Here is an 18809-nt window from a genome sequence, read left to right as displayed (position 1 = left end):
GACCTGAAAGTGGGCAAGTTGGGTCGCATCTGGCTCTCTCGGGAGATGTTGAATCAACCCACCTCCCCAAAACAAAACAATAGCGTCGGAATATTTTTGAATAATGCAGCCGAATTCGACACCAGCTCCATCCAAAACGGCAAACCAGCCTGCTTCCCTCGCCAAATCGGAACCGGAGCTTTATTCAGGAGAAAGGGAAGGAGAAGGCCTTCCCGCGCGCTCTCCGCCTCCGCGGGGCCCCACGCGACCCCCCAAGCCCGAGACCTCCCCGGCGGGGGCCTCGCCGCGTCCCCGCGCGCCGCGCTCCTCCTCTCCCAAACGCGCGCCCTCTCGCTGCCGGCGCCGCTAGGGTTAAAAGTTACCTCTCGGTTTCTTCTGCCTGCAGCCCCCCCCCCCCCGGGGGCCGGATGATGTAACCCCCCTCCCCGCGCCCTCCCCGCCCCCCTCCACCATGTGACACTTTAATTAATAATAGCGCCGTCAGCACAACAAACGCACAACACAAGGAGAAACTTGGTGTCCAGGGGAGGCCCCCGGCGGCTGCAGCGCGGCGGAGGCAGGCGCAGAGGCCGGAGGGAGCGGAGGCGAGGGGCGGCCCGAGCGCGGGGAGGGAGAGAGGCGAGCGGTCATGTGCCCGTGCCCCCTGCACCGCGGCCGCGGCCCCCCGGCCGTGTGCGCCTGCAGCGCGGGCCGCCTGGGTCTGCGCTCGTCCGCCGCGCAGCTCACGGCCGCTCGGCTCAAGGCGCTCGGCGACGAGCTGCACCAGCGCACCATGTGGCGGCGCCGCGCGCGGAGCCGGAGGGCGCCGGCGCCCGGCGCGCTCCCCACCTACTGGCCCTGGCTGTGCGCGGCCGCGCAGGTGGCGGCGCTGGCGGCCTGGCTGCTCGGCAGGCGGAACTTGTAGGAACGCGGGGCTTCTTGGTGGGGCCGGAGCCGAGACCCAGCCGGAGAGAGCAACAGGTACGCGAGCGAGCGCCAGGGCGCGGTGGCTGGAGACTGGTCACGCAGGGCAGGCCGGGAGCGGGAGAGCGACAAGTTTGCTTTCTTCTCTTCCCATCCCTTTCTTCCTCTGCTCCCTTCTCGCGCCAGGATCGCCGCCCCCCTCGCCTCCAGCTCCCATCTCTCCTTCCAAGTGTCAGCTCAGCTATTCCCGTCCTCCTCTCTCGACTCCTTAAGCGCATCTTGCCACTCTCTCCAGTGGGATGGCTTTGGGAGGACTTTGCCCCCCCCCCCCCCCCCGCCCCGTAATGCCCACCGGCGCCGCAAGTAAACACACAATGCAAGTAAAAAGCGTGCTTGCTAGGAGTGCGTAGTTGCAAGCTACGCCAAAGAATTCTAACCTATCGCGGGTTCAGGGCAGGTCTCCCGTCCCCTTCCAAGCCGTCTGCTGCTCCTAAGTCGCCACTGTCTCCGAACCCTCTTAAGTGGCACTTCCCTCGTTTCTGTTCCTCGTCCTCTGGCGCCGGGAGCGCGTCTCTGGACTGCCTCCCCCTCCAGGTTTCCGCTGGAGCTGTCTTTCCCCTGCGGCCCGCGCACTTTGCAGTTTTCCTCTGCTTTGCCAACTTTTTCACTCCTTCTGCAGCGAGGTGTCCCGTTGAAGGAACTGGGCCTCCGCTTCACCAGAACGTTGGAGCTGAGACGAAGCAGGAGGTGCCCCCAAAGTGGGCTGGGATCTGAGGCTGTTAGGGAAACTCCAAGGGGAAACCTTACTAGAAGAGCATTTATTGAGCTCCTTCTGGGTGCTAGGCCCTAAAATGTTTAGGGGGGGAATGTTTGAAAGCTTGCGGTATGCTAGGCACTGCGTGCTGGTGGGCGTGGGGAGTATCGAACGCCCAGTGTGTTCGCTACCAGTGGGAGAAAGGCACTGAGCATCTTCTGTGCCCTAGGCCCTTGGGGTTGGGGACTTACTGAGCACCAGCTGTGCGCCTAGGGGAGCAGCCGTGTAAGGGACTGTCTTCTCAGATTCTGGAACAGAGCAGAACTGCAGAGAATGGGGAAGGAGAGAAAATCAGCCCGAGCCCACCATAGGTGGGTCTAGGGCTGGAAGGTGAAGGTCGAAGCTGAGAAAGCCAGCTGCCCCGGGTGCCACGACCCCACAGATGCCGAGCGCTCGGCCCTGGCCGAGTCCTGGCCGAGCCCCGCCGTGCGCCGACACCCTGGGAAGCTGGCGCGGCGCCCGCGGAGAGAGGCGGCAGCCGGAGCGTGGGGGGTGACAGCGCCAGGGGAGCTGCGGGGGTGCGCAGGGTGTGAGCCGGGAGCGCGGGCGACAGATGTCGCGTGGGCCGGCGCAGCCCTGGCGCTGGCGAAGAGAGGTGCGTGCTTCGGGACGCTCTCTGCCCGGCCCCTGGAGGTCCCATCCGGGGCAGGTCGAATCCCAGGGGCAGGAGCCACCTTCTGGACGGGGCGCGTGGGATGGGGGTGGGGCAGAAAAAGGGAGTCGAGCGAGAGGCGCGAAGCCCAAAGCGTGGAATTTACGCAAGGGCAGACAGAAAGCGGAAGGAGAGGGAAATAAAAAGCGGGCGGCGAGACCAGGATAGAAAGATGAGGGAGCCGGAGAAAAAGAGAAACGGCTTGGAAAACAAATTGCAAGATAGTGGGGATGTGAATTAGAAGCAAGGTGCGAGCAAGAGGAACCCAGTCAGAGGACTGGGACGCGGCTTCCCACGGTCTTGGGGTCCAGGCGGGGCTGGGAGAGCGCTCCCTTCCCAGGACGGGGCGGTGCGGGCTGCTGAGCGCCCACCCCGGGGTGGGGGGCGGAGAACGGGCCGTGCGCGCGTCGGGGCTGGGGGTGCTCCCGGGGCCCGCGGTGGAGGCGGCCCCGGGAGGTGGCGGGAGACCTCCGAGAGGGCGCGCGGTGAGGACGGAGTGCGCCCCTGTGCGCCCAGGCCGGGAACAGGGGGCGGGGGTTGGAGCTGGGAGACCCGGGTCCACGCAGCGGGGGAGGGGGCCCGACGGGAGCATCGCGGCGGCGGCATATAGATAATTGCCGGTGTAGGATGTATTGCCCCCTCCTCCCTTCGCTTCTGCCCCAGAGTTCCGGGCCGCTTCTCGACTCCAGATCATCCCTGGGTTCTTCTTTCCCCTCCTGAGTCCCGCCCGGCCTCCCCGGCAGCCACACCCTCCCGAGTTCTCCCTCCTCGCCCGCCCTGACCCCAGAATGCCGTGGGCTTCCCCGCGGCGCCGCGCCTCCCTCCGTCGGGACACCAGCGCTCGTGTCCTGGGGTTCGCCAGGCGTGGGCTCCCGGCCTCCGTCGCCCTGTCCGAGGAACTCGCGTTCCCGGCCCCGCCGCCTACCAGCCTGCAGCTCGCTCGGGCCTTTCGTGCGCGTTTGGCTTACCTGGGGGGACACCCGTCTTTTCCAGGCCTCTCTGGCAAGTTGGGAAGAAGTGAAAAACGATCCATTGGAGAAAGACAATTTGTTGAGTTCTGTCTGTGGTCCTCTCGGTTCTTCCTACCCGAGAGGGAAAGTGGGAATGCTCACGGGATGGCTTAGGAATTTCAGGGAGGCCTGAGTCAGCCCTGTGGGGCAGGCCCTTCTTTTAGGCGCTAAGGGTGACCTTGGCAAAGATTTCAACAAGCTTATTTTGAGCTGCTGCTGTGAGCGGGCGGTACTTTTCTCAGACGCCATCATTAAACAAACAAACAAACACCCCAGACTCAGTTTTCCCCATATGTAAAATGGGGACCATGATAGTCCTTGGTGGCAAAGGTGTTGTCAAGAGGGTAAAATGAATTCACCTACAGAGGGTTCTAGAACAGTGCCAGAGGCATGAGAAGTAGATATAAAGGTAAGCTGTCATGCTTATGATTGTGCATTTAATACCTTTCTTTCCCCAAAGAGACCACTTTCTATTGTTGGCAATTGCTGGCAATTCCCCACCATCCCTACATGCCCTCTTGGGGACTCAGAGCCAGATAGGCCATGATAGTACAACGGTAAAGAGCATGGGTTTAGGGACCGGATGGGACTGGACTGAAGTCCCGGCCCAGGAACTTGCGGCCCAGGAACTTGCCGGCACTGTGACCTTGGGCAAGAATCATAACCTTTCTGAGCCTTTATCTGTAAACCGGAGCTGTGGCTCTTCTAGAGTTGTTGAGGAGGCTGATGGGGGGAGCATCCATTTAAAGTACCCGAGGCAGCGCCTGGCACTTAGTTCACTCATCAGAGGCCATTATGAAATGGGTCATGCCATTCTGATGATTTCAAAGGGGAAACTGAGGCAGAGAGGGTTCACTGAGTCCCAAAGGGTTGGTGGCAACATCAGAAATGGAATTGGGAGTTTCTGTCTCTGAGCACACAGTGCCCCGGCCTCAACCCCGCCCGGCCCAGATGACTTGGGGGTGCAGGGGAGAAGACACTGGCAGAAAGCAGAGGGGGGTGAAGAGTCGTGAATTCCTGCACTAGCCAGATTCCCTTTCTCTGAGAGCCTCAGGGGAGTCTCCTTGGAGGCTGAGGAGGCCAAGGGGAGATGGGTGTGATTGAAGCAGTCACTGCAAAAGGTTCCAGAGAGAACAAAAGATGCTTTCTGGTGAGCACTGGCTGGTGGAGGAGGGGAGGGAGGCAGAACTGTGCCCTGGGAGGGGGCAGGGAGGGAGAGAGAAAGCAGCTGGGGAGCCTGGCTGGGAGAAGGGGCCAAAGGTGGGCAGACCCTTGCCTTGGGATGAAGAAGAAGGGGAGAAAGAGGACTCCGCAGGCCCAAGAGGCAACACGGTTGGGGACAAGGAAGATAATGGGCCAGCAGCAGCCTGCTTTAATGAATTAAAGCCTGGCCTGCCAGACGGACGTGCTAACTGGTTCTTGGCAGGTACTTTGGGGACTAAGTGGTTAAACCTGGAGGCGCCTCCCTGCAGCCTCCCACCCAGCCGCTGCACCCCTGCCAGGATTACTTCTAGAGCCTGAAAGCCTAGGCCAGGGGAGGGAGCAACCCATAGGGAAGGAGACAGCTGTTGGGGAGGTACCCCCCGGGAAGGGGCCAGATGTGCAGGACCTTGGCAGCCTTCCCACCACATGGTCCCTGTCTGGAGTCACCCGCTTGCCTAGGGACAGGCCAGGGCACAAGTGGCTGAGCTGTCGTGTAAAAACAGCCGTACCCCGGGATAATTAAATACACCCCCAGAGGTGGGCAGGGTGGATATGGCAGTTTCTGGCTTTTGACAGTCGGCTTTTCAGACCTACACTGGGGGTAGGGAGGGAGCAAAGCGGGGGCTTCTCTTTCCCCTCTGGTCATCCCCAGTGTGACGTGTGATAGGATTTCATGGGAACAATGGGATGCCCCACAGTCCATGACTTGCTTGTCACATAGTAGGCATACGATAGCTGTGTGATGAATAAATGAATCAACCCGAAACTATTCAAGGTAGGTATTCCCCAATTCAGCTGCTTTCACTTACTCAACAATTTGTTACTATGTACCTACTGTCTGAAGGGCGTGGTGGACACAGGGAGGACACGGACAAAGAAGTCCCGGCCCTTTAGGGGGAAGAGACAGATGATAAGTTAGATGACAGAAAGATTGTTGTGGTTATTATTGCTGTGTAACTAATTACTCCAAAGCTCAGTGGCTTAAAACAATTGTCTGACTATGCTTATACATCCTGTGGGTTAGGGATTCGGATACGGCATAGCAGGGGCGACCAGCTCCAGGCTGGTTGGGGGCTGGAATCACGGTGGGCATGGGGAGGAGGTAGTGGGGATCTTCGCTGCGTCTCCTTTGTGGCCTGGGCTTTTCCAGAGCCTGGCAGCCTCACGGTGGTTGGATTCTGACGTGGTGACTCAGAGCTCCAAGAGCGAGTTTCCAGGGGACCCAGGAGAAGCTGCTTTGCCTTTTTCTGACCCAACTTCAGAAGTCACTTAAGTTAGAAGTAAGTCACAAGCCAGCCCATATTCAAGGGGAGTGGAATTAGACACCACCCCACGGGGGAGTGGCAAGGTTCTAGAATAGCATGTGGGACTGGAGATAATGTGGCCATTTTTGGATTATGCAATCTCACACAGATAATTTCAGAAAGTGCCAAGGACTCTGATGGTGTTACAGGAAGGTCATGTAATAGAGAGCCCAGGGGACTCCTTACCTGCCGTGGTTAGGGATGGCCACTTTCAAAAGGAGCCAGGGGACCGGTGACTGGAATGACAAGAAGGAGCCAGCCATGTGAAGGCCTGCAAGAAAGCTGTTCCGGGGAGAGAACAGCAAGTCCAGTGGCCCGGGAAGGGAGACTTTGCACGGTGTGTTTGAGGAAGAAACAAAACCTGAGTAGTGTGGCTAATGCCATATGAACTTGGGGAAGGAAGGGCTGGCTAATAATCAGGCCATGGTGGGACGGCCAAGTTTGGTTCTAAGGTCAATAGGGAGAAGGGGGTGAGAAAATCAAGCTCGGAGACTCTTTTATCGGTAATGGCGCACGGGCAGGTGCGTCGTAAGGTGGGGATTAGACGTGACTCAGGAAAGAGGGCAACATTCCATCACCAGCTACAACATGCACACTGGGATGCAGGGAGGAACGAGTCCCAGCTCCTGGCCTCAGATGCTCCTAGACTTCAGGGGCTGGAGATCCTGGCTCTCTTACCGCAGCAGCCTCTCGGTGGAAATGAGCTCGTTCACCTTCTGCCAGGGTCTGAGAGGTCCTGATTCCTCTACCAGCTCACTGATGCCCAACCTTTGGTGCCCTCAGAACGCTGTGGTTCCTGGCTGGATTTCCATTACGTAAGAAATGCCATCAATCAACTCAGGATCATCTCCCTGCCTCCTTCCTGCCCTACAATGGTGTCCCTGCTATTGGGTGGGGGAACATGAAATGAAGTTACTTTGGGAAACTTTATGTAATATCCCCATTAAAAAATATCTTGGGGTGCCTGGGTGGCTCAATCGGTTAAGCGTCTCGCTCTTGATTTTGGCTCAGGTCGTGATCTCCCAGTCTGTGAGTTCAAGCCCCGTGTCTGGCTCCTCACCGACCACCAACATTGTGGAGCCTTCTTGGGATTCTCTCTCTCTGTCCCTGCCTCTCTCTCTGCCCCTCCCCCGCATTCTCTCTCTCTCTCAAAATGAATAAACTTTTAAAAAGTCGTAAAAATAGCTTTTTCTTGATTACAAAAAATATTACAAATTCATTAACAAATATTTGGAAAACGCTGAATAAAAGACAGTTTTTGTTGATTATTTCCATCTCACTACCCACTGTTCATATTTTCTTCTTTCTTTATTTAAAAAAAAAATTTTTAATGTTTATTCATTTCTGAGAGACAGAGACAGAGCACACGTGTGGGAGGGGCAGAGAGAGACAGACAGACACAGAATCCAAAGCAGGCTCCAGGCTCTGAGCTGTCAGCACAGAGCCCCACGCAGGGCTCTAACACATGAACTGCAAGATCATGACCTGAGCTGAAGTCAGACGCTTAACCCACTGAGCCCCCCCAGGCACTCCCCACTGTTAATATTTTCAATAGACTTCTTTCCATTTTCAAAAGGACATTGATGGGTACTTTCACAAAGGGAATCACTCGCTCTAAATATATTCTCTGTAATCTGACTTTTCCATCATAGCACAGACACGTCTCCATGCCTTGAAATATTTTCTACGACACACTTAGAGGTCACTTACTGTTTCATCATTCTGCTGTCCTGCCATTTATGTTCCCAATCCACTATTGTTGGGCATTTAGGTTGTTTCCAACATGATGATGAAGCATCCTTGTATATTACTCTTAGGGCACATCACAGATGATTTTCTTAAAAATGCCTACAAGTGGAACTTTGATATCAAAGCATATGTAAACATTCATTACAACAGTTGTCTAAAGGGTATAAAACCTTTTTTTTTCCTTTAATGTTTAGTTTTGAGAGAGATAGAGAGTGCGAGTGGGGAGGGGTAGAGAGAGAGAGAGAGGGGGAGAAGCAGAATCTGAAGCAGGCTCCAGGCTCCAAGCTGTCAGCACAGAGCCAGACACAGGGCTCGAACCCATGAACTGCGAGATCATGACCTGAGCCGAAGTCGGACGCTTAACCAACTGAGCCACCCAGGCGCCCCCTTTTTTTTTTAAAATAGGCTTCATGCTCAGTATAGAGCCCAATTCGGGGCTTGAACTCACAACCCTGAGATCAAGACCTAAGCTGAGAGCCACACAGGTGCCCTGGGGGGATAAAATCTTGTGGTTAAGGTCCAGAGGGTTTTCTAGACAAACACTGCCATTTGTTCCCATATGTCATTCATGTCACTGGCTTCTATATACAAGATGGGTTTAAGCTTGGCTCTTGAGTTGGCTGTTTCCATCCTCAGCTAAATCTATGTTGTTTTTTTGTGGAATGTTCTTTGTGGACCACACCTCTAGCTATTGTTGGAGTGCCCAAGAGTAGGGATGACTCCTTACGTGTCCATCCCAACGTTGGGAAAGAGCTCCAAGTCTGAGCAATGTTCCTAAGGGTTTGGAGAGCTTCCCTGCCTGCCTGGCTCTACCTATCACCATGGTACAGCCATGTAACATGTACATCTGATATTCTTGGATTTAGCACATGGTGCTTAAATACTGAAGGATGCTAATATATACTGATGATGGGGAAACTTAGCTTTTGGTAGGGGGAGGTCTTCAGAGAGTGGGAATGTGTCAGGGGCAACGGGATGGATTTAAGAAGAGGTCACTTTCAAAGACAGCCCAGATTTGAAATGTTTTAGTTGGCACACCACGGGCTCCAAGTCTTGATTCTGAAATTTTAACCACTGGTAACTGTTCATCCTGTTCACCCAGATTTTATGCGGAGGCAGGACAGCTTGGTGGAAAGTGACACGAACTTTGGAGTCAGGCTGACTTTTGGATCAGGTCCGAATCTGCCATTTACCAAACGTCCCTTTACCTTCTGAGCAGAATGAGGCATGTCACTATGTTGAGAAAATGGTAGAGAATGGTCAACGGTAGTGCGGGATATGTGTCGTTCTTATTTGGGATAAAATTCAGTCCTTGGGTCCGTATTCAGAGTATGGTGGGGAACTCATACTGGACTTTTGCAAGCCTTTTGTTTAAAGCCATTGCCAGTCTTGCCTCCCCCACTCTGTGGCTCACCAGCAGCCTGCTTAAGCTGCTGTGCCAGGGCTGGGAGAACCTCCAGAACAGGACTTCCCAACCTGGGCAACGCTGGCTTCTAGGTCTTCTGAGAGCACCAATCAGGTCTATTTTGCCCACCATTGTATCCCAGCCCCCAGCATGGTGACTAGCACAGAGCAGGCATCCAGTAACTACTGAATGAATGAATGGATAAATGGATGAATGGATGGGTGGATGGATAAATGAATGAATTGGGGGGACACCTCAAGGAATTTGGGAACTCTCCAAAATTCCACATGGAATTGGCTGACTTCATACTCCTCTGTTTCTCCCTAGTTGAGAGGGAAACCAAGGCTTTGATCCAATTCTCCTAAGATCTATGACCATAAAAGGTCACCATTCTAGAAATATAGCCAGAGCTAGACAGGACTTTAGAGACCACCTGGCCCAACTCCCTCACTTTCCAGACAGGGACACTGAGGCACAAAGATGGCTGCTGAGGGTTAAGATGAGGTGGCCTTCAATGCCAGCTGACTCTAAGAGTTTGAACAAGTTTTCACACCTGGTGGTCTCCCAGCTGAATCTGACCTGCAGTTGCTTTTTCTTTCTTTCTTTTCTTTTTTTTTTTTTGACTACCGTGTCTTCCCCCACCCCCACCCCGGGAACTGAAAAATCAGGCACTTTCTTACAGAAGTCTGTACTTCCAGTTTTTCTTGAAAAAAAAAAAAAAAAAAGGAAAGGTCTGACAAGACTGAGTCTGTATTCCCACGTGGCAGCAAAAGCCTGGATGAATATCAGAAGCCCCTTTAGATGGGATACAGACTCTCGGGATACCCCGACCCCTCCCGGGCACACTTCGCCGGTCCCAGGCAAGCATTTAAATTTGCAAGGCCTGCTTTAGGGGACCACCTTGTCAGACATCCCAGGATGCATACACCCACCCACCCACATACCCTATTTTAAATAAGTGAGATCATCTGTTCATGTTGCTCTGTAATCCGCTTCCCCCCCCCCCCCCACTAAAAATAGACTGCCGAGCTCTTCCTGTGTCAACAAAGAAAGGTTTCATCACCCTTTTGAATGGCTGTATGATGCTCCATTGTTGGATGAGCCATGATTCACTTACTTGGTCAACCCCCACCCCCCGCCCCCCAGGACATGTACGCCGTTTCTCATTGTCTGATAGCATGAACAAGGTATATTCTGGTTTGGACAATTTTGCAAAAAAAAAAAAAAGGGGGGGGGTTAGTTCCTAGGGGTGAAATTATTGGGTCAAGGAATGTGCGTGTTATAACAGGTGACTCATCTGGGGAGACACTCTAAGGAGGGTCTGCCCATTTGGTGTCATTTCTCTGCTGCGTCGCTACCTCCCCACCCTCAGGGCCACCCGTCCGGATGTCTGGTTAGCGTGCATACAGTCCACCTGCCGTCACTCATAGTGGACAGAAGCTCCCAGTTCTCTGCTCTCTCCTCACAGGCTTTACGTAATCAATAACGACTCGCCGAAGCACTGGTAACTGCCCGGTGATAGCCGTGGTATTCACTGGTGGCCCTGATAACTAGTCCCTGAGAGCAGGGTGCCAGCGGCTTCCAGAGGCTGCCGGGTGGCCTCTTCCTCTCTCACGTCGTGCCTCAGAGCCAGCCTCCTGCCTTTTTGATCCCTTCACCCTCCCATCTCCTTGGCACCCACCGCCCTAAGTGGGCAGCATGAACTACAGGGATGGAGGCTGAAGTGAAGACACAGACCAGAGCAGGCGTCCCTCCAGGAGAATTCTGCACGGAGACCTTTGTCCCCATGATTCTTAGGCGCTGGGACTGACCGCGGGGACCATCGGAACTCCGCGGTCAAAATAAGCGCCCTGAAACCAAAGGCGGAGAGTGGGGAAGTTGCCACCCTTATTCCCTCGTTCACGTACCCACGGTCCCCCGGCAGGTTGAAATGGGCCCCTATTCTGTGTAGGACATCGTGCTGGGCTCTGGGCATCCAAGGACGAAGGGGAGAGACACGGTGTCTGTTAACGCACAGAGAATATTCTGGGAGGTGTAGCCGTGGAGTGAAGGGGGCTTTCCTTTCATTTCTTTATCCTTCTCTGCGGTTTGAATTTGTAACTTAACGTGTGTGCAGACAGCAAGAGCAAAAAAAGATGTTTTTAAAAATGAAATATTGGGACCTCCTAGGAGGGAAGCCAAGAGTCTTCATCTCCGATATAGGAAGAAGGGGGTGAGCCTCCCGCTTGCTCTCCTGCGTCAGTGGAGCTGGCCGTTCACCGCTTCCCCCCTTCACGCCCACAACAGGGTGACAGGACCATGGCCCAGGGAGGCAGGACCCTGAGGGGCCATGTTCTCCCCTCTCCCCGCCTGCCCCCTCCATTCGGTGGGTGCAAAGGGGAAACAGGGACATTTTTTTAAAGGCAAAGTTTCATGTATCTCTTCAGCTGTGAGCTTTGGTTGTGAGTCAGCATTTGAGAAGGTGTTTTATGAGCCAAGTTTGAGGAAAAACATCTCAGGGAGTAGGACAGTGGGTCGCAGGGGATGACAGACTTTGTTTTTTTACAAATACAGCTGAGGGGCACCTGGGTGGCTCAGCTGGTTGAGCGTTCAACTCTTCATTTTGGCTCAGGTCGTGATCTCACCGGTCGTGAGATCGGGCCCCGGGTCGGATTCTGCGCTGACAGCAGGGAGCCTGCTTGGGATTCTCTCTCTCTCTGCCCCTCCCCCATTCACACTCTCTCTCTCAAAATAAATAAACGTTTAAAAAAATAAAATAAAAATACAGCTGACTCTTGAATAACATGGGTTTGAACTGCACAGGCCCAGTTATATGCAGATTTTTGGGGATAAATTCAGTCTAGTACTGTCAATGTATTTTCTTTTCCTTACGATGTTCTTAATATATTTTCTTTCCTCTGGATTGCTTTATTCTAAGAATGTAGCAAATATGACACATATAACACACAAAATAGGTGCTAATTAACTGTTTATGTTATGAACAAAGCTTCCAGTCAACATATGAGTAGTTAAGTTTTAGGGGAGTCAAAAGTTATATGGGGATTTTCAACTACGTGGGGCGGGGTGGGGTGGGGTCAGCGCCCCTCACCCCTGCATTGTGCAAGGGTCAACTGTAGTTTTATTTTATTTTATTTTCATTTTTTAATTTTTAAATTTTTTCTAACATTTATTTTTGAGAGACGGAGTGAGACAGAGCACGAATGGGGGAGGGTTGGGGGTGGGGGACACAGAATCCAAAGCAGGCTCCAGGCTCTGAGCTGTCAGCACAGACTTGAACTCATGGACTGTGAGATCATGACCTGAGCCAAAGTCGGCCACCCAACCGACTGAGCCACCCAGCGCCCCTGTAGTTTTAAATTATATAATTACTACTTGTTCCTTGAGAGGAAACAAAAAAGAAAGAAAAATAACAAATGATACAGAAGTGTATAAAGTGCTCTTTCACTCTGTCCCCAAAGTCACTCTCCTGTGTAACTTTCAGTCTGGGGTACATCGCAACAATCATAATAGCAGACCTTACTATGCGCTGAACTTCTAAGTGCCTCACATATGTTAGTAACTTTTAGTCCTCACATTGACACGGTGAAATTCACTGTTCCTCCCCTTACTTCCATATAGGGCACCTCGGGGCCCAGAGAGGTTAATAACTGGCCCAAGGTCACACAGCTTTTAAGTGTCTGAATCAGGATTCCCACTCAGGTGTTGGGCTCCAGAGTCTTTGCTCTTAACCATTATGCTATTTTGCATATCTGTGCACTTTTTTTTATATGGACATATAGAGATATATAGATATCTGTACATATGTATAGACACATACACGTATACATATTCATTAAAGGGAAGAAGATCTGAGATCATACTATTTGGCCATTTGCTCTTTTCAATTAAGAATCATAACATGGGAATGCAAATTGGTGCAGCCGCTCTGGAAAACAGTACGGAGGTTCCTCAAAAAAAATTAAAAATAGAACTACTCTATGACCCAGCAATTGCACTGCTAGGTATCTATCCAAGGGATACAGGTGCTGTTTCGAAGGGACACATGCACCCCCATGTTTAGAGCAGCACTTTCAACAATAGCCAAAGTATGGAAAGAGCCCAAACGTCCATTGATTGATGAATGGATAAAAAATTTGTGGTATCTATATACAATGGAGTATATAGCAATCAAAAAGAATGAAATCTTGCCATTTGCAACTACGTGGATGGAACTGGAGGGTATTATGCTAAGTGAAATTAGTCAGAGAAAGACAAATATCATATGACTTCACTCAGAGGAGGACTTTAAGACGGAACAGATGAACACAAGGGAAGGGAAGCAAAAATAACACAAAAACAGGGAGGGGGACAAAACAGAAGAGACTCTTAAATATGGAGAACAAACAGGGTTACTGGAGGGGTGTTGATGGTGGGGGGGATGGGCTTAATGGGTAAGGGGGATTAAGGAATCTACTCCATCGTTGCACTATATGCTAACTAACTTGGATGTAAATTTAAAAAACAAAAAAACAAAAAACAAAAAAGAATCATAATATACTTTGGGGCCCCTGGGTGGCTCAGTCAGTTAAATGTCTGACTCTAAGTTTTGGCTTGGGTCATGATCTCGCGGTTTTGTGAGTTTGAGCCCCATGTGCTTGGGATTCTCTCTCTCTCTCTCTCTCTCTCTCTCTCTCCCTCTGTCTCTGGCCCTTCCCTGCTCATACTGTCTCTGTCTCTCTCAAAAATAAACTTAAATTAAAAAAAAAAAAAAGAATCGATCCACCTTCTTCTCATTTGCCTGTAGCTTAATGTATTCATCTAGTCTCCTGCTGATGGACATATGGGTTGTTTCCAAACTGCTGCTCTTATCGACAAGCTGGAGGGAACACCCTTGACCATATTTAGGTGACTACTTCTGTGCGCTAGGTCCCTAGGCTACCGTGTTCCCTTTAAGATCCCCAGAAGTGTAGGCACAGGCCCCCTCTCTGGGTGTAGGACGTGGTTACACGGCACCACTGGCCACACAGAGGCGTCCTCCTGATGTCCCATCTGTCACTACCGACACCAACCTGCAACCAGGACATAACAGGCATGGCAATTTGTCCATTTAAGTGCGCCGGGAGGCCCTTAGGAAAACACGTTATAGGCTTAATGATTTACAGGTAGGAAAAGCGAAAATCCTTTGCTGGGCCTACCTAGTCTTGCAAGAAGATGCCATTCCTTCTGTGGATGGAGCAGATTAGTGCTGTAAAAACAGAGGTTCCTTACCTCTCCTGATGCCATTGTTATTTTCCCTTCGTCGCTTTCAGTGGACATATCTATGCAGCCTCACTCTGCACAGCTTTGGGGTGCAGGTCCCTGCTCATCACGGTCCCCGGATTGAGCCATATGTGTCTTGACCTCGTGCTCTGCTCTGGCCCTTTCCCCACATAAATGATCCTTCCTTCTTCCAATTAGTATTATTTTAAGAGAGCTCGAGCAGAGGAGGGGCAGAGGAAGAGGGAGAGAGAATCTCAGGCAGGCTTCATGCCCAGCACGGAGCCCAACATGGGGCTTGATCTCACGACTGTGAGATCATGACCTGAGCCAAAATCAAGAGTCAGACGCTTAACCGACTGAGCCACCCGGGCGCCCTCCTTCTTCCAATTATTGAGAAAATATGAATGCATATCTTAAAGGTCCAGTTCAAATCTTGCTTCCGCTCTGAAGCCTTCCCGGTGAGCACAGCCACATCCTGACTTCTGATAGTGGTAGACAATGGTCTTCCACAGTTCTGGCCTCTGACATATCCTGTCTCCCAGAAAAAGACTGGAGGCAAATCGAGGACAGGTACCGGCCTCATCCAGTGCCCAGAACGATGCTTAGCAGAAAGTCAACATGCTCAGTAGCACGTAGATGTGGTTCCTCTCTCTCCCTCCGTCCTTCCTTTTTGTGTGTGCTGAAGGCAGCGTCATCCTCTTAAGCTAATGCTGCAAGGTTCCACTGATTTTTTGAAGATCGGTGTGAGTAGGAGCCAACAAAGCGAGCTTTTGTGAATTGAGCGTGTTTATCAACTGAGTTGGTGGACGACTGATTGATTCGGCATCCCCTGAACACATAGGGTGGCAACACGGTAATACAGAAGTCCTGCTGTGCTCTGCCCTCATGGGATGAAAGGGGAAACGGCGTTCGTGGTGACAGGGGTCCTCTGCCTCCACCTGAGCAGGTCGGGGCAAAAAGGACCGAGGTCACTGATTTGGATGACCGTCCGCTAATGTAGACTGTCGGGTCCATGGGATTAGGACTCCCTTCGTTCGTGCAGACATATATATTGGGTAAGGGTCCAAGTAAGAGGCAGAGAGTACCCCCAGGCTGGTAACCAGAGAAGAAGTTAGTGAAGGTTCGGTGACAGAGTGTAGACAGGGTTTAGGAAACTAAGGAGGAGTAACGCAGTACTACAGGGCTGGCCACAGAGGAGAGCCGTCCTTCCCGGCCTGAAGGGCTGAGGTGAGGCACTAGGGCCTGGAGTCCAGCCGGGCAGCCGAGCCCAGCGGGCGCTGTGGCCCGACAGGGTGGGAGCCAGGGGAATACATGCCCAGGTCTTGTACCCCATTAGGGCCTTCTGTTGAGTAGACCCAGCGGGAAAACCTATGGGTGCAGTTCGTACAGGTCAATATGCCAGGTTCTTGCCAACGTAGAAAGTGGTCTCTCTCCCACCTTGTCTCCTACGCCGCTGGATTTGCACTGAGTGAGGTGCTGTCGTCTGTGAACTTACAGCCCCTGCTAACTCTCCAGCCTCACCCCTCCCCGGCCCCGTGGCCCAGGCTGTGCTGACACCTCATCAGGCGCCTTGACCTCGTCAGGGCATTTCGCTGCTATGTTCTCTCCCTTGTCCTGCTTCTTCCCTTCTTCCCGGCCAGAGTTCCAGAGTTGTGCAACCAATCCCACCATCGATCTTAGAATGTTTTTGTTTCCCCAACGCAAACCCTGTCCCCATTAGTAGTGATGTCCTAATTCCCTCCTCCTCCTCACAGCCCTGGACACCCACTAATCTACTTCTGTCTCTAAAGACTTGTCCCTTGTGGACATGTCCTATACGTGGCATCATACAATCTGTGATCTTTTGTGCCCGGCTTCTTTCATTTAGCATAATGACCTCAAGGTTCATCCAGGTCTCGTGCGAGTCCTTTTTATGGCTGAATAATACTCTGTTGTGTGGAAATACCCCACCGTATTTATCGGTTGATGGACACATGGGTTGTTTCCACTTTTTGGCTATCAAGAATAATGCTGCGGTGAACACTGATGCCCAAGTTTTTGGATGAAAATGTTTTTTGATTCTCTGGCGTATGTACTATTTGGGTGGCCCTTCCTGGAATGCCTCATCTCATCCTGGCTAATTCCCTAGCATCCTTCAGTGCTCTGTAAGGGTTTCTGCCTCCTTCTCCCAAGAGCTCTCTCTGACTCCCCCTTTCGCTTCTGGGCTCCCCTAGCTCGTGTCTATCCAGATTGTGCTTCACACGACACTGCCATTGATACCGATTTCTTCTCATCTCTTTCTGGTGGCTTCAGGGCCCCTGAAGGGCAAGAACTATGTCGCTGGATTTATAACACCTAGCATAGTTCTTGGTATGTTTGGCAATGAACAAAGGAATCAATGAGAATAGAGACTGTCCTACAAGTCTGCCTTGAATATGAGTCTATGAAATGAATAGATGAAGGAGGAAAAAAGGCAGCATGGTTCTGTATTCTCTCTCTTTTTTAAATGTTTATTTATTTTTTTGAGACAGAGAGAGAGATGGAGCATGAGCGGGGAAGAGGCAGAGAGAGAGAGGGAGACACAGAATCAGAAGCAGGCTCCAGGCTCTGAGCTGTCAGCACAGAACCTGACACGGGGCTCGAACTCATGAACCGTGAGATCATGACCTAAGCCGAAGTCGGATGCTTAACCGACTGAGCCACCCAGGAGCCCCTATATTCTCTTTTTTAATCACAGAAGATGCTTATGTCCGAAAACAGAAATGTGTGTGTGTGTGTGTGTTTTCAAATGTTTGTTTAGGGAATGCGGCTGGATGGATGGGGCTTTGGCTGGGGTGGGGGCGGGGATGGCCACTAAATCTAGCTTCTGGGGGAACCTTTCCTCCAAATCAAAGCTCTGTCTCTCGCAGCTCTCTCCCATCCCCCTCCACCTTCCAACATCCAGGGCTGGCTGTGCAGAGGCCCAAGGCACTGACGTCATCCCCAGCAGCTGTCTGCACGTGCCTACTGACCGAAATACAAATCTTTATTTCTGCAGGTTGGTGAAAACCCTGTGTCCTTGGAGAAAGCTGGTTCCCATTTTCCTGAGGGGGAGCCCAGAGCTTGAAAGGCCGCAGTTGGCGCTTCGAGAAGGAAGTGGAGAGGCGTCTGGAGCCATAGTAGCAACGGCGGAAAGGGACTGGGGAAGCCCTTTGCATATCCAGCTGCAGAAACAGACACCCCAATGCTATTTACATACAGCTCTATATATAAAAAAAGAAAATATGAATATTACTACTCAGTGCATGTCTTGTCGAGGACACGGTCCCCTCCCTTTTCTGCACCTTCCCGTGTGAACTTTGATGCTTCCGTGTCTGGGGCACCAGAAGTGAGGTGCGTACTGTGTACCTGGAAAATCTGCAAAGACTGGTGGGAATCAGCCCCAGAGTCGACCAACCACCTGGGGAGGGATGCTGGCGGAGCGAGGGGGAAATTGCAAAAGGCAAAATAGAAAGAAAAGAGGAAAGTAAGGAGGACGGGGGGGGGGGGGGGGGGCGGGGGCAGCTCTGTTAGAGGCAGTCTGGGATTCCTCCGTTTGTAAGTCTTGATAAGTCCCCGCCTCTCTGTACCTACCCAGGTAGATAGCCTGTCCCGCTAGCACATCAAGACAGATGGGATTTATTTCCCTACCAATCTGGTGTCTGGTCCTTCACTTAGATTTTGCTGGTGCTAAGTGTGTTCTTGCTGGCACTGCTATGGAGTTCTGCGGCCAGACTGCAAGGCCAGGGGACAAGAGAGATGTCTATTTTGCTGTTTCAGATTCATTTTTTTTTAAAGGGACAAGTCGCAAAAGTGCCACTTGGGAGTCTCTTCTCTTTCTCTGTGGGGATGAAAACCCAGAGGTGTTTTGGAGCAAACCTTGGGGCCTGGGAGGGAGGAAGGGAAGGCATGGTATTGAGTGGCTCCCTGGTGGAGGCCTTTCTACCGAGGTGGAAAGCTGACCTCATATGTGACTTGTCTGCTCTGTCCTCTACCCCCGCAAAAGTGTCCTGGGAGTTCAGCCCACAGCCTCCCCCACTCCCCAAGGGGATTTCAGGGCTTAGGTTTTATGGATTAAAGAGCCAAGAAATGGCTACGTTCTGGTCAAGGGTGATTTATAAGCAAGAGGCACTGGGGGAGGGAGCGGGTCATTTAACCGAAATGCACCAGCATCTCAGTGACTGACAGAGGATCTGATTTTGTTTTCCAGGATAAGCTCCTATTTTCAGAAGTTTCTAGAAGGGCTAAAAAAAGATGTGTGCTGGACTGAGACTTGGCTGCAAAGACTCTTCAGGGAGCAATGATTATTTTTTTGCTTTCATTAAAAAAAAAAAAAAACAAACCCAGGTATTATTCCTCTGTGCTGTGTCTCCCACACTGCCATGTGCAAAGCTGAGATGGTGGGGCACCAGGATGCAGGTCACAACCCAGTCCCTATGGACAGGGGGTCTGCTGGGCTGGTTAGCAGACACCCTTGCAGTTCTAAGAGGCCAGCAGGGGGATCAGCCGTTGTTAAGGTTGACATGGGGCTGAA

At 52.0% G+C, this 18809-nt stretch overlaps 1 protein-coding gene across 1 annotated transcript; it reads left to right on the top strand.

Moving 5' to 3' along the window:
* Positions 1–492: 492 nt before the first annotated feature.
* HRK (harakiri, BCL2 interacting protein) lies at positions 493–18146 on the top strand. Its single transcript, XM_078435757.2, has 2 exons — positions 493–960; positions 17295–18146. Exon 1 carries the CDS (start codon positions 629–631, stop codon positions 902–904), a length of 276 nt encoding a protein of 91 aa, XP_078291883.1. The 5' UTR covers positions 493–628; the 3' UTR covers positions 905–960; positions 17295–18146.
* Positions 18147–18809: the final 663 nt, after the last annotated feature.

This window comes from Panthera onca, chromosome D3 (genome assembly GCF_046562875.1).
Source record: "Panthera onca isolate mPanOnc1 chromosome D3, mPanOnc1 haplotype 2, whole genome shotgun sequence".
In the NCBI taxonomy this organism is placed as follows: domain Eukaryota; kingdom Metazoa; phylum Chordata; class Mammalia; order Carnivora; family Felidae; genus Panthera; species Panthera onca.
The sequence above is the reverse complement of the archived record's forward strand: the minus strand, read 5'-3'. Positions and strand labels throughout refer to the sequence as shown.

Excerpts from the sequence above, each read along its gene's own strand:
- HRK (XM_078435757.2), top strand. The coding sequence starts at position 629 with ATGTGCCCGTGCCCCCTGCACCGCGGCCGCGGCCCCCCGGCCGTGTGC.